The following is a 16,479-nucleotide window of genomic DNA, read 5'->3' on the forward strand; positions in this document are numbered from 1 at the left end:
TGAAACGTGAATTTCCCTTTGGGATTAAAGTACTAGGTTGTTGTACCGTGTTAGCCATTATGAATGTAGAGAAAAGCCAAGCAAAATGACATCTTTTATTGGCTAACTAAAAAGACTACAATATGCAAGCTTTCGAGGCAACGTCAGGCCCCTTCTTCAGGCAAGATCTTGTAATCTTTTTAGTTAGCCAATAAAAGGTGTCATTTTGCTTGGCTTTTCTCTCCTTTGGGATTAATAAAGTATCTATCTATCTATCTATCTATCTATCTATCTATCTATCTATCTATCTATCTATCTATCTATCTATCTATCTATCTATCTATCTATCTATCTATCTAAATGATTTTTTTCAGTGTGTAGAAATGGTCTTGTGAATTATATTTTTCTCTGTTATGATGCATCTGATAAAATATCAGTTGTGTTCTTCCGTACAAAGGTATACAATGAGCAATGGATATAAACCTGCCCCACTTGATCTGTCCCATGTAAAGCTGACTCCAGCCCAGAACACGCTTGTTGATCGGCTTGCTGAGAACAGTCACAATGTTTGGGCTCGAGATCGTGTTCGCCAGGGCTGGACCTATAGTATTGTACAGGTAAGCTGTTTAATAAGGTTGTTTCAGAATAAATGGAAAATTGTCTTTTTGTTTGACATAAAGGGAGAAAACAAAAAACATTTTAGAATTCACAATTTGTAGTGTATGGAGTTTACAGGTGATATTCTAATGTGGAGTACCATAGTGCCATATACAGTAATCACGTTTTCACAGGTATTGAATCAAAAGATAAAATATATAGCTGATAGTTTCTTTTTTGTGAAGTTTTCATGTACTTTCTGTGTTTATGGAAAGAAACTATGCAGATCCTGTTTGGACATGGTGTCTTTTTTATTTAGTGTCATTTTACTTAGCATTTTGAATATCTTTATTGTAACTTTTTTGATCAGATGTCATTCAGTTTACTATGTGCTTATTTCCAGGATATCCTGAACAAGCGCAACCCACGTTTGGTTCCTTATAATCTTCTTGATGAGCGCACCAAGAAAACAAACAGGGACAGCTTGTGTGAAGCTGTCCGTACTCTGATTGGCTATGGTTATAATATTGAGCCACCAGACCAGGAGTCCAGTAAGTGCTAGTTTATAAAAGCTATTGAGAAGCAAATTGAGTCACGTGTATATTCAGATGGCACAGTAACATGGAGGCAGTTTCATCTTTGTCTTTGGTTTCCTGTTTACTTACTAGTGGTGTTTGCCACTTATCTTGAAAACATGCTTAGAGTGTGATTATGGTCGTAGACTTACACAACAGTGTGATATGCCTTGTAAAGAAAGCACACAAATCACATAAAGGGTTTGGGGTTGTGAGCCCCGTATACTGTAACAAAAAATAACAAAGGTCTTTTCTTCAGACAAAACTTGTAAGAAAATCATAAGACCAACATGGCGGGTTTGGAGGGACAATATAAAGGGGCGGACCAGAAATCAGTCGTGATTGGTGCTGGGAAGGCGTGATGGAGTATGGGAGTTTGATGTCATCTTTGGGGGACCAGAGGGAAGAAAGGAACCCAGAAGTGTAGACCTTTGTTTACTCCGGGTGTTTTTTATGTCGGCGTCGCTTTGTCTTTTCTGAGGAACAAGAGAGAGAGATGTTAGTACGCTGCATTGTCCCCTGGCGGGTCTTATCGTGGTGCACGTCAGGTCCTTCAACTGCTCCCGATGCGCTCATGCGTGACAGCCTGTACAGTTTGTATATACCTCATTTCTAGAAATAACTGCAGGCTAACATGGCAGGTGGAACATATGATTGAACGAAAAAGTATGCAGCAAATTCTGTAGTCTTTTCCATAAACTCTCTTTTGTGTGTGCTCATCTATATAACTGGTGTGTACTATTTTTCTGTTATCGTCTCCTATAGTCTGAGCAGTTCAGTTGCAATACTTAACTAGAATGATTGTAAAATTTCACCAAAATTATTGTTCAACGAAGTCTTTTAACCAATGTTAAGGACCTGTGTTTTAATGAAGTCCACCAAATACTGTAGCAAACACAGAATCCTAAGCTATAGAAGAGGCCAAAAACAATTTAAAAAAGCAGTGATATTTATAATGCATTGCTACAAGTGCAGCAGCACACCTAAATGAAATTTAACATTTGTTAAGCTCAGGCATCAAGAAACTGAAGTGCGGTAACATTTTGTACAATTCTTTTGAAGTCATTTTCAACTGGTAAGCTTCAATCTTTCAACAAACATGGAAAAGGCTGCATTTGTACATATTATACTATAATACTCTACATGCAGTGCTATTGGTGTGTTTGAGTGAGTTGGGAGGATGAGTCTTGGCCTAAGATATGCACACAGCTTCTTAAGAATAGCAGTTTTTATTTCTTCAGACAAATATATGTTCTTCAGGCATGTATGTTTATTCAAAGTGTTGCATTTATTTTGTTTAGAATGAGACAAACATACAGTATTTTTGAGGATTTCTCTCTGTTATATATTATATAATTAAGTCTTGTAAAGTTTAGTAGATTTTGACTGTCCTACCAAAATGATTGCAAGTATTGCCATCGTCACGAGTTTTTTAATGTTGTTTTGTAACTAGCAGTTAATTAATATGCCTCTAAAGACATTTGCTAGAATTTTCAACAACAGATGAAACTAAATTTGAAGGAGTGTGGTTTAAAAGTATATATAAATTTCAGAGTTCTGTGCTTAGTGAGTAGAGTTGTTCACTTAATATTTCATTCTATTGAACTTTAATTCAAAGGACTCAAAAATTATTATGTATATGCTTTCAGGTGGCCACACCTCAGGAACAACTCGTTCAGACAAAGTTAGACTTTTCCGTGCTGAGAAATCATATGCTGTGAAGTCAGGAAAGTGGTACTTTGAGTTTGAAGCTGTGACCACCGGGGAGATGCGAGTTGGCTGGGCCCGGCCAAATGTTCATGCTGATGTGGAACTCGGAGGGGATGAACTTGCCTATGTTTTCAATGGCTGCAAAGTAAGAAAGAAGTCTTGTTTATTAGACAATATTGCTAAGAATTATTCAAGTAAGCTTTGTAGTACTAGGTTGTTGTACCGTGTTAGCCATTATGAATGTAGAGAAAAGCCAAGCAAAATGACACCTTTTATTGGCTAACTAAAAAGACTACAATATGCAAGCTTTCGAGGCAACTCAGGCCCCTTCTTCTTGCCTGAAGAAGGGGCCTGAGTTGCCTTGAAAGCTTGCATATTGTAATCTTTTTAGTTAGCCAATAAAAGGTGTCATTTTGCTTGGCTTTTCTCAAGTAAGCTTTGATAAACAGATGGCCTGCCCTCTTTGGTAAAGTTGTTTATATTTTTATGTTTTATCATATTATCAGTAACTGTAGAACATTACAGATAGCGAGTAGTATTTTCAACAATCTTCAAAAAACTCCCCACTTCATGTACATTTTGATCATTTTTTCTATTAAGGTCTTTTTCATTTGTATTTGAACCTTACAGTCTTACCTTGTTCATGGTCTTAGTGGGCTAGGTGCTGTTTTAGTACTAAATATTTTTCCTGTCTGCACAATTTTTGCTGTCGTACTTTTATTGTCCATTGGTAGAGTACCCATATCCAACCATCTTGAAAAGGATTGACAAAGTATCTCATACTAACTGAAACAAAGTTAATATTTTTTTATGGAGAAAATTGTATTTGTTCCTGATGATGTAGTTAAGTACTGTAAATTTAAAATGAACAGAGTATACTATGGAACTTCATTTTCATCAGAAGCATTTCAGGGCCTACTATAAATCAGTGGTGCCCAACTCCAGTCCTGGAGGGCCGCAGTGGTTACAGGTTTTCATTCTAACCCTTTTCTTAATTAGTGACATCTTTTTGCTGCTATTTAACTTCTTTTGAATTCATTGTAATCGACCTGCTCTTGAAGATTCTGACCCCTCAATTGTTTCTTTTTTTCTTAATTAGCAGCCAAACAATAATGAGATACAAAACGAGCCAAAACAGGGCCAGCAAACTGTGACCATCATACAATATCTGAAAATAAAGAAAGGTGAAGGTCTCAGGAATGCTGATCTGCTCTTAGAAAAGAGAAAATCCACAATTTTGGAAATGTCTGCTATTGCACAATTAGAGAAGCAACAAGCCATAAAATTATAAACAAATTTAATTAACGACGAGACTCAGCGCCTCATTAAGCAACTGGTTGGAGTGAAATTGGTTTAAGTTTGAGGTCCTGACTTCTGTTGTGTTCTCACTCACTTCACATTTCACTTCTGTTTGGGTGCCATTTAAGGAAAGAAATGAGGCAATTCAGAGGAATGACGAAGAAATTCAGGAAAACATTTCATAAAAACCAAGTCAATTAAAATTAATTCAAAAGAAGTTAATTTGCAAGAACAGATCACTAATTAAGAAAAGGGTTAGAATGAAAACCTGCAGCCACTGCGGCCCTCCATGACTGAAGTTGGGCACCCCTGCTGTAAATGATCTAATTGCTTGTGTCTTAGTTTATTATGGTAATCTGTAAGTTTATCATATAATCCTTAAGCATTAAGTTTTACTATCATAATTTACGTTTGCCCAAAATATAACTTTATTTGAACTCTGGTTGATAAACTTACCTGTGTTATGTTCTGACTCTTGCACCCTTTTGCTTACCAGTGGCATTTCCACTTTGCTTCCATTGTCTTATGAGAAGTAATTTTTTTAAGTAAGCATATACTGTAAATGGGAGGCATCTTTCAGTCTCTCAGATGTTGGAGATTTTCTTTATTCTTGTAAATTCCCTTTGTACTGAATTCTTTATTATCTCAATTTAGATTCAATATTTGCACAACAAATTCAGAATTTACCTCTTCATTTGTTGGATTTACTTGGTTTTGTTAGTGAGGTAGAAATGAAGAAAGCTCCTTGCATAAAATAAGTATTGATCTGATATTGTTGAGTTTCTGATGTTTTTGGAATGTTATTTACATTTAAACAGTCATCTTTAAAGTTAGCCTATGGCATCATAAAGATGTGATGTAATTCATTTGATAGATTGGACTTTGTTTGTCCCCAGGAGGAAATTTGGCTTTTTACAGAAGCACTTTAAATAGATAAATAGAGAGATAGATAGATACACTATAGTTTGAAACACACAATGTCATATTTTTTATGTACTGCATAAAAAAAACAGTAATTTAAATGATGAGTTTTTTTTATGTTTTTGTAAATAAGCAAACAATTATCATTTGTTTCTGGAAGCAGAAGCTTTAAAGCTTAGTTTTCATGCACTTCTTGGATTATAATATCAGAGTTTGGATTTAAGGTTTTTTCAGTGAAGCTGAATGAATTGTCTGGAAGAACAACACTGATGCACAACAACACTTTTTTAATTACTTGCTGTTAAAGATGTCATGACTTGGGGTTAACCTTTGTGCTTTACAGAGCCAGATTTCTGTGTTCATATTTCTACACAAGTACCCTATTAATGGCATTTGCACATTTTTACAATGTGTGCATGTTTCATCACCCCTCCATACTCCAAAGATGTGGATGTGTTTATGTCTACCAGTGTGCCCTGTGATGTCCTATCTGCCTTGCGCCTATAGTTTTGAGGATAAGCACTAGCCGCCTAAAACCCTGAACAAGATAAGATGGTTATACTCAGTTTTTTTTTTTCATTTACAACATTTATGTTATGTGGACATTTAAAATCTACTAAGACAGGGGTGTCCAAACATTTTTCACAGGGGGCCACATACAGAGAAATATAAGTAGGGCTGGACCACCCACTAGAGGTGAAGTATATTGCCTCACCTCCTGTGTATTAAGCTAGCAAATTCAATCAAATATAGGTAAATTATGCTTCATAACTGAATATGCTTAAAGAAAAAAACAGCATCACAGCTCTCCATTAATATGTTTTCATTTACTGTATTACAAAGTGCTCTCATCACATGCAATCGGGTAAAAATCAAAAGCACAAGCTTTATCTGACACTTGATGTTTTAAATTAGCTGACAAATCTTCAGTTCACCGCACAACTGCGTTTCTGGCCAAGAGAATGTTGTTGAATTCCTGCATTTCCCCCGGGCACATTATTCCTGCGACTTTAGTGAGGCACTGTTTTATGAAGTCACCATCTGAGAAACGTGCAGTGAGTTCCACTACCTCATAACTGAATAATGTGGCATTTTCTTGTTTTTTTTGTAGCACAGAAAAAAGTCTTGTTGTTGAACTAGCAGACTAGCTGCCATTTGCTTAACTTTCTGTTCTCGCTCGGCACCAATGTAGTATGTGTGGGTCTGATGTTTGGTGCCGTAGTGTCGACACACATTATACTCTTTGATCACTGCAATAGTTTCATTGCAAATCAAGTAGACACATTTGCCTTTAACTTCTAGGAAGAAATATTCATTTTTCCACCGTGTCTGAAATTTTCTGCACTCACTTGCTATTGTGCATTTCTTTGATTCTGCCATTTTTGGTCACCCATAGCAAAATTGTTCTTTGGTTGTGCTTGTTTGTCAAGACGCTGCCTTGATCAAAACAGTAGCTCAGCCTTGTGTTAAACCTAAGAAGCACCTATGATCTTGGAGCTAAAATTACTAAGCCCCATACACTCACCCCACAGATGGCGTCTCAACCCGCTTCTATTAGCAGACAAGAATTGCACAGAATTTATATCCAAACAAATCCAATTCTTTCTAGAGACAAATACATCTTACGAGATCTCTGCAGGAACACTCTGAGAAACTCTTAAGGCCTTCTTAAAGGACAGATTATCTCATATCTTTCCCATCGAAATAAATTTGGAGCCAAGAAAGTAGCAGAGATAGAAAGCGAAATTACTAAAATAGATGAAGAACACGCCAGACTACCAAGCGAGATTTTACATAGGAAAAGGCAGGCTCTACATTCAGAACTAAACCTCTTGACAACTAAAGAAACTGAACAACTAATTTATACTGTAAATCCAGACATCATTACTATGAACATGGAGAGAAAGCTAATAAGCTTTTTGCTCAACAAATTCAAAAGCAAGAAGTGCATACGCAATCTCAGTAATCACCAACGAACAGAGATAAAATCATCGAACACAAAAATATAATGCACACTTTCAGAGACTACTATAAATCCTTATATACTACTGAGTTTAAAGAAGACAATACACAATCTAATGCATTTCTGGATACATTACAGATACCACAAATAGACACTTTTAGTGTGGAGGAACTTGATAAACCTCTGCATTATCAGAATTACTAGATGCTATAAAGTCACTCCAAGGTGGAAAGCAGCAGGCCCTGATGGCTACCCTGCAGAATTTTACAAGAAATTCTCCGCTCAGCTAGCTCCCTCCTATTAGCAACATTTACAGAAGCCAGAGATAACCAATCTCTTCCACAAACCTTTCGCCAAGCACTAATCACTGTTTTCCAAAACAAAATAAGGACTTATTACAATGTGCATCATACAGACCAATTTCACTTCTGAATAACGACGTTAAAATACTCTCTAAAATCATAGCTAGAAGGATGGAGAAAGTGCTCCCCTCAGTAATATCACAAGACCAAACTGGATTTATTAGGGGCCGACACTTATCTTCAAATCTTCGCCTGTTTAATGTAATATACTCACCAACTAAATCAAACACCCCAGAAATATTATTATCATTGGATGCAGAAAAAGCATTCGACATGATTGAATGGAAATACCTTTTACTACATTGGAGAAGTTTGGGTTTGGCCCGAACATTTGTGCATGGATTAAATTACTGTATACTAACCCAGAAGCTTCAGTTTGCATCAACAACATTTGCTCAGACTACTTTAAACTAGAACGTGGCACTAGACAAGGATGCCCTTGTCACGCTGTTGTTTGCAATTGCCATTGAACCACTGGCAATACATTGTCGAAATACTGATCAGATAAAGGGGATTAGCAGAGAAGGACTGGAACAGAAAATCTCATTATATGCAGATGATATGGTACTGTATATATCGGACCCAGAAAATTCTGTGCCTGCAGTCTTAGCACTCACAGAATTTCAAAAGATCTCTGGTCTCAGAATTAATCTGAATAAAAGTGTACTCTTTCCAGTGAATTCTCAAGCATATAATATTAGATTAGACACCCTACCTTTTATCATTGCAGAACAGTTTAAATACCTAGGGGTAAACATAAAGCTCTTTATCAGCAAAATTTTGTCATCTACATGGAAAAAATCAAACAAGACTTGCACAGATGGTCAACCCTTCATCTCACACTAGCTGGAAGAATTAACACTGTTAAGATGAATATTCTTCCTAAGCTCCTTTTTATTTCAAAACATCCAATATACATTAATAAATCATTCTTTAAGCAATTAGATTCAACAATAACCTCATTTATTTGGAATTCAAAACATCCACGCATCAAAGAGCGACCCTACAAAGACAAAAGGCAGAAGGGCATGGCTCTACCTAACTTCCAGTTTTATTACTGGGCAGCAAATATACAGGCATAAGAACCTGGACACAAATAGAAGAACATACACAGGCTTGGACCGCAATAGAAGTAAAATCCTGCAGTACTTCTTTGTATTCCTTGCTCTGTGCTCCAATAAACACACGTTATCGGCAATACACTAATAACCCAATTGTGCTCCACTCACTTAGAATCTGGAACCAATGTAGAAAGCATTTTAAGACGGAGAAGCTTCTATCTGTGGCACCTCTGCAAGAGAACCACCTCTTTCAACCTTCACAAACATATGCAGTTTTAATATCTGGAAAAATTTGGAATTAACTTGCTTAGAGATCTTTATATAGACAACGTCTTTGCATCCGATGAACAATTACATTCCAAATTTAACATTCCAACTACACATTTCTTTCACTATCTTCAAATCAGGAACTTTGTTAAACAGAACCTTCCAGATTTTCCTCATCTTGCACCCTCATCCATGCTGGAAAAATATTGCTCAATCTCAAGGACTTAGACTCCATCTCTACAATATATAAAATCATTTTACAATCCCTCCTTTCAAAGATCCAAGAGGACACTGGGAAAAATCTCAATTAATATATCAGAAAGGAATGGAAAGTAGCAATGCAGAGAATTCACTCAAGCTCCATATGCACAAAGCATACAATTATACAACTCAAAATTATATATCGAGCACATCTGTCTCGACTAAAACTCTCCAAAATGTATCCAGGGCATGATCCAACCTGTGAATGCTGCAAACTAGTTCCAGCCTCACTGGGTCACATGTTCTGGGCCTGCACCAAATTAACATCATTCTGGACAAAATCTTTTATTTACCTTTCAGACAGCCTTGGACTCACAATCCCTCCTAACCCATTAACAGCTGTGTTTGGGGTTCTTCCAGAGGGACTTAAAGTGAAGAAAGACAAACAAATTGTGATTGCATTCACTACACTTTTGGCACGCAGACTTATCCTGATAAACTGGAAGAACCCAAACTCTCCTCTTTAAGTCAGTGGGAAACTGATGTGTTATATTATTTGAAATTGGAAAAATCAAATACTCAGTTAGAGGATCCGTACAGACTTTTTTCAAAACATGGCAGGATCTAATCAGTAATATTTTAAAATAATCTCATAAAGCACAGAGAATTTATTAATTTAGGTATGTTTACAGGCCTTAAATTTCATGCTGTTTGGCTTGCTCTCTCTCTTAGGGGTGGGGATCGATTTGTTCTTAACTCAAATTTTCTTTATGTAAAACTTGATTGATTTGTATGGAATGCAATAAAATTAATAAAAGAAAAAAAAAACCTAAGAAGTACAATATAGTGAAGAACAAGTTTAGTGTGTGGGCCTTATTTCATTATATTTTTAGTATTTTCTGCAGGCCAATTAAAAATAGAGTACGGGCCACAGTTGGCCCTCGGGCCGTAGTTTGGACACCCCTGTACTAAGGTGATAGGTGACTATTGAAGAGATGGTAAAATTTTGGTATGATTTCATAAAGATTTCTGCTTCTAATTTGTTTTATATATGAACAGTTTTATTTAATCATTTGAAAAAGAAAATACTACTTTATTTGTGATCAACATGTTTTGACAGCAGCAGAATGTGAAAATAGCATGTTTGGCTCATAACTTTTCTTCCACTGTGGTTCCTTGGTGTACTATTACCAGCTCACTGCAATATGTCAATCAATTTCTCTTAGGCTCAGCGCTGGCATGTTGGCAGTGAGCCTTTTGGGCGCAACTGGCAGTCAGGAGATGTGGTTGGCTGCATGATTGACTTGACTGAGATGAACATCATGTTCACACTAAATGGGGAGATGCTGATCAGTGACTCTGGTTCAGAGCTGGCCTTCAAGGAAGTTGAAATTGGTGATGGTATGTAAAAAAGATGAAGTTGGTCATGGTAGGTTAAACACATTAATAAAGATTTGTGTGGTGGAAAGAATACAGAAAATGAATTTGAATCAATTTTGAAGCACCTAAAAATAATATTTTCAAATATTACTATATGTATTTTTGTTTCTCAGTTCCAACAACTAAACCAGTGTGGGTGTTTCAAAGACACACAGCCATCCTATCTTATTTTATTTTGATCACATTTTAACCTCTGTTTTTGGCCTGACACTGATTAAAGTCCTTAGTTTCTAACGTATGCCTTGGTAACAAGTATGGAGTCAGTTTACAGAATATGAATACTTAAAATAAAGACTAACCATGTTCATGAAAAGTTTAATTCCTGATTATATTAGGATATTAGGCTATTGCTTCAAACATGCCTTATACTGTATAGAGCAATACAGCACTTTTTTTCTCCACTTGTGGCATCTCTTCCTGCTTCCACGTCCTTTGGGTTTTGGGTGGAGTGGTATCTGATATCTCTGAAAGTCAGTTTGTCTATTAAAAGCCTGTCATATGCTTGGCGCAATTTCTTGCATATTCAAAGTACTTACCTCATGTGCAGTTCAGCACTCTAAAAGCTGAAGATGAAATAGTCACAATAATGAATTTCAATCTTCCAAATTGTTGAATCTCTATTAAAACAATTTTCATTCTCCTGTGACCTTCAGGTAAAGTAGGGGTTTTCTTAAAGTATTATTTATTTACACATTCTTAATAATGCACGATCTTGGTGAAAGATAGCCACTAGTGCCTTCATTCAACAATCATAGTGTGAATTATATGTAGTCTTGTGTGACAATCAATGTTGTGTCAATGTTGCGAATCTTACTAATCTGATTTACTGTAGCTGTGTAGCCAAAGGAAGTTGAACCAGTTAGAAATCCATGAAAATTCTATCAATGACAATGGTTTTTGAATTAGTGATGCAGCAAACTTTTTTTATCCCTGAACTGAGACTGTGCTGTGGTAAACAGTAAATTCATTTGTACTTGGAGGATGAGGAGAAGGTGCTGCTTCAAGTGAGCAGGTTTTGAAGAAGGCTACTATTCTAGACAATAAATCATTTAGCTACACTCCAGTTTAGAAATTTTGACACTCAGATTAATAATAATAATAATAATACATTTTATTTATACAAGGTGCCTTTCTAAGCACCCAAGGAGACCGAATAAACAATAAATAAAAAAACACATTATAAACGAAACTTAAAACAAAAGATTAGACTTCGGCAGCAGTGTTTAACAATTCTGATTCCTAATTTGCAAGAGTAGGCCCAACTACTTTGTTTACTCTCAGAAGATGACTTCCATATCTTGTCTGAAAACACAGGTATGCAAGTCAACTTTCTTTACAACCTATTTTAATGCCAAAGCAAACAACAGACAATTGAATGCAAAACAGTTTAGATCAGCATAATCAAATAATGCAAAATAATGTATGTTCATGCATTCATTCATTCTTTTTCGAAACTCATTTCACTTCCTGCGTAGGGATGGACAAAATACAAAACGTGTTTATTTTTTTAAAAACCTATCCCTTGCTTTATACACATACATACCACACCTCATCAGTCCGGCACCCCTACATCCAACTACCTTCCCCTCTTTATTTGCTGTATATTTCCTTGGATTCCTGTAAATGGTAAGCATTTTCCTCTGATGATGATTCCTGATTAGAGTCAAAGGCTTAGGAATAAAAAACTATTTTAAGATATGGGATTCATTTTCTCCCTTTGTGGATTTCCAGTTACAAATATACAAACTGTACCACAGACCTTCACTTCTACTGTATACTGTATATAACAGCTCTAATAGGGTTTGGTGGAAATCCCTATTTATTTGATAGTAAATTGGTCAGGTGTGCTAAGACACAGCCAGTGTTCCCAAAGACACAGTATATAAAGATGGCCTAAATTTTGACAATTCTCTTGAGCCTGATGGATTCCTTATAATGTGGAATGAAGTGGGACTGGCAGCGGGAGCAGAGGTAAGTACAATTAGCTGGGAGGTCACAGATCTTCATCTGGACCAACAGCTTCAGAATTGTTGTGGAAGCAGACAGGTATGTGAGGTCTGTGGGGTCTTCTACAGTTCTCTCCTATAAAATGCTTTTCTTAGTTTCGTTACTGTAGGCATGTGTGAACAATCATGCAATTGACATGATATATATGTACAGTAAATATATAAATGCATAAAATAACTGTTTATTTCGAAATTCAGGAAACAGCAGGTCAAGCATGTCATTTATATTTGCATCTACAAATTTTGCATAGCATGTTGACGCTGCTGCCTCACACACAGATACAGTGTAACATCCTGGAGTTGAATCTCATGCCCAGTCACTGTCTATGTGACATTTGCTCATTCTGTCTCTGCTTTGTCTTAAGTTTGCCTCCCTCATTCACAACACATGCATTTTAGGCTTATAGGTGATTCTGAATTGGCTGTGTGTGGTAGGCAGTGCATATGAGTGTGTGCTCTACAATGGGATGACACCTTGCTCAGAATTATTCCTGCATTGCACCTCATGACACAAGGATATTCTCCTCCCTCTTGTAAACCTGAACTGGCATTGATTTGTTTGAGAATGATAGGTTAATTTCTGTTCAAATTGGCTCTTGCACTGTGTATTCTTTTTTAATTTATGATAGTGACGAGTTTATTAACATAAATTCAAATGAGTTTCTTTACAATCATAGTACTGCAGTACAATTCTTGTATGAAAGATTGTCCATTTTAAGTTTATTTCCTGTCTTTGAAAAGATGCTGGTTGTTTCTTATTTGTGTGCATTGATGCTAAGAAAATGACTGAGAAACAAATCTTGACAAACACTATGGATAAAGCTGTGTTTTTGTTATATCTGTTGTTGTTTTTTTTGTTTTTTTTTTAATATACAAATAGTTTATTGTTCTTTACCACAGGGTTCATTCCAGTTTGCAGCCTGGGCTTGTCTCAGGTGGGTCGACTGAATCTGGGTCAAGATGTGAGCAGTCTGAGATATTTCACTATCTGTGGGTTACAGGAAGGCTTTGAACCTTTTGCCATCAACATGAAGAGAGATATCACCATGTGGTTTAGCAAGAGTCTCCCTCAGTTTGTGGCAGTCCCTGTGGAGCATAACCATATTGAGGTAAAAGTAACAAAAGAGTTCAAAAATATCCTAAATCAGGCAATTTACTGAGAACACTGAAACCAGCCAGGGCTGAAGTTAATCTTTACCAGTTTGAACTATAGTGCAACCGTCAATTCTGTCTCTGCATGGTTTTATAGCAAATAACATTTATGAAAATAAAATACAGATTCTCAAGCTTTTTGGGTTTCTATGGAGGATAGCTATTTCAGGGCTGACAGTTCCAAAGCAACACTCTCACATTGTGTGTTTGAGAATGTCCCCTTGGAGAACTGCAGGCTATCAACATAGCAGTTCCTTAATCAACCCTCTGGAACACACTATTCTCACTAAATCCAACCGTGACCACAACCCAAAGGTAGAAATCCACCATCCATAGTTTAAGAAAGTCTGCATTAATACATATGATACAAAATACAGGATTTACAAATTACATAATGTGCAGACGTTGATATCATCATTGAGATATGTCCAGCTCTTTTAGTATTGTTAACCCAGTTCCCGTAGTGCACATTACTCTTGACTAGCAGGCAGCAAAGTAGTAATCCCACTATACGTAAATGATGGTATAGATTCAAATGAGCAGCATTAGGAAATACAGAAACTTGAAGCCATGTCAAAAGCCGAGATTAAAAACTGGCAAATATGTCATTAAAAATCACCAAGAAGTCAAAAACATAATGAAGCAATTACTCCCAGCTCATAAGCTTAAAAATCAATGTGATCTAATCACTAAGCATGACTTGCACTGAGAAACTTGCAAAAGCATAACTTCAGTGTTTTTTTTTTTTATTTTCCAAACTCTCATATGACTGGACAGTCACATTCATAATTAAAACAGCTTAATTAGTGAAGTTAAGGGCCAGTGGTACATGAAAAGAGTTTTTTCAACAGTTAAATATATTTTTTAATTCTGCTGAATATAAATGAAGAGAAATATTGAAATTTTGAATAGTCTATACAGTTTTGTTTATAGACAAAAGAACACATTGCAGATTTAGCAGAAATGTGCAGCAAAGTCCATGCACGGATTGAAAAAATAGTCTACAAAGTCGGACTAAGGTAAACCTAAAACTTTAGAGGGTGTCTGAACACCAAATCTAATATTTAAGCATTTTCAAAGACATCTCTGAATTTGGGGTTACAGAATTTGTTTCCTGAAATAGTATACTGCAAACTCTAGAACCCACATGAAAATGAAGACGTGTTTCTCAACACAAGTAACAAACAGCAAGGTGTGTGGTTGAAACAGAGTTTCTGATATCCTTTTTAAGGAAAACTGAATTATTTGTTGAGGCAATTTACATATTACATAATCATTCAATCTTAAACTGACTTCTTCATTTATGAGATTTAGTATGTTCTTAAATAAAGTGGTATAGATCTGGAAAATCATTAATGAGGAGCTTGAGTACTGAATACATTAGAGTGAAAGCTCTGTTCATCAGTTATCCCCACTGCTCTTCCCACCAATCAAATAAACTGCTGATTTTGAACAGTTGAACAGGCTAAAGCCAAAAAATATTTTCTTTTGGGTGTTAATTCCACTACGTGACCCAATACAAAGAGTTGTTAGAAGAATTATAAGTGACATGACTAATCTGGTGATAAGCCACTGAGTGCCCAAATTTAATATGTACCATATGTCACAATTTGCATTAGTATAATAACATTGTATTTATTCCCAAGCTACATACTTTGCATAGAAATGGAACTAGACTAACAGAATCTGCTTACTTTTTTTTTTTTTTTTTTGATATTTCTGAATTAAAACCGACCATTTTGTAGTAGTAGGGTGTTGTACCATGTTGGCCGTTTTTGGTGCAATGAGAAGTTATGCAAAATGACACGTTTTATTGAGCAGCTGAACAGATTACATTATGCAAGTTTTCAAGGCAACTCAGTGCCTGAAGTTACAACTTGCCTGCAGAAGGGGTCTGAGCTGCCTCAAAAGCTTGCATATTACAATCTGCTCATTTAGCCAATAAAATGTGTCATTTTGTTTGATTTCTAATTGAATCAACCATTTTGATTCTTTTATTGTTTAGTTTACACTTTCTGTCTTGTTTTAGTCATGCCTCTCCTGCATCAATGATTCCTGCCAGTTTATGGCAGAGTGCATTATGTATATGTACAGTATGTACACATAGTGTGGTGCTATAAATTTAGCAGTCTGATTTTGTGTTGTCTCTATATTTTTGTAGTGTTCCTGTGTCTGTTATATGTTGCGTTTTGCAAGTTTTGTTCATGATGGTATAAATTGAATGCTACTGTGAACCCCCCTGCATTTGTTGCTTTGTGCCTTTTCCCCTAGCAGATTTGTCACAGTGTGTTTTTGCCAGGATACTTTTGTGGTGACACAGAATTGCATTGTTTGTAAATCATATCAAAGGAATAAAGATGCTAGGCCTCAATTAAATTCGTCTAACTCATCTATTTTTTTCCTAGGTTTCACGTATTGATGGAACAGTGGACAGCCCACCCTGCCTCAAAGTCACCCACAAGACATTTGGCTCTCAAAACAGCAATAATGATATGCTGCTTTTAAGGCTCAGTATGCCTATTGAGTTCCACGAGACATTTCGTGTCCAGGCAGGTACTACTCCTCTTACCAGAGCTCTCACCATTCCAGAGGAAGAGGTCCAGGATGTGGAACCTGATTCAGAATTTGAGCAACTTAAAAAATCAGCTAGTCGCAAAGAGACAGAAGCCACCAATGAGAAGGAGCCAGCTCCTGCCAAAGAGTTGCCTAAGGAAAATGGAAAAGGAGAAAATGATAAGGACACTGCATCAGAGAAAAACAAAAAGAGAGGGTGAGAAACATTTTGCTAGACCTGATATGAGGTTCAATAAGCAGCAAACTGTAGGTGAATGGTTGTTAAAACAAAGAGGCCTTCATTCATTGTTGAAAAGGTTCTGTGTTTTCTCAGAGGGTTAAATCCTGCATTGCAACATGTAACTTACTTGAATCAAACATAATAGTCTTTCA

The 16,479-nt window shown here is 36.3% G+C and overlaps 1 protein-coding gene across 10 annotated transcripts in view; it reads left to right on the forward strand.

Moving 5' to 3' along the window:
- The window catches only part of LOC120538749 (ryanodine receptor 1-like), a 364,839-nt gene that overhangs the window by 108,045 nt on the left and 240,315 nt on the right, over positions 1-16,479 (forward strand). For all 10 annotated transcript variants that reach the window (XM_039768185.1, XM_039768186.1, XM_039768187.1 and 7 more), the window contains 6 exons: positions 437-596; positions 980-1,127; positions 2,801-3,006; positions 10,162-10,336; positions 13,282-13,490; positions 15,939-16,303. In XM_039768185.1, coding sequence (XP_039624119.1) covers positions 437-596; positions 980-1,127; positions 2,801-3,006; positions 10,162-10,336; positions 13,282-13,490; positions 15,939-16,303 — 1,263 coding nt within the window. The remainder of the gene's footprint in view (positions 1-436; positions 597-979; positions 1,128-2,800; positions 3,007-10,161; positions 10,337-13,281; positions 13,491-15,938; positions 16,304-16,479) is intronic.

The sequence above is a fragment of the Polypterus senegalus genome, chromosome 11 (assembly GCF_016835505.1).
Source record: "Polypterus senegalus isolate Bchr_013 chromosome 11, ASM1683550v1, whole genome shotgun sequence".
Classification (NCBI taxonomy): Eukaryota; Metazoa; Chordata; class Cladistia; order Polypteriformes; family Polypteridae; genus Polypterus; species Polypterus senegalus.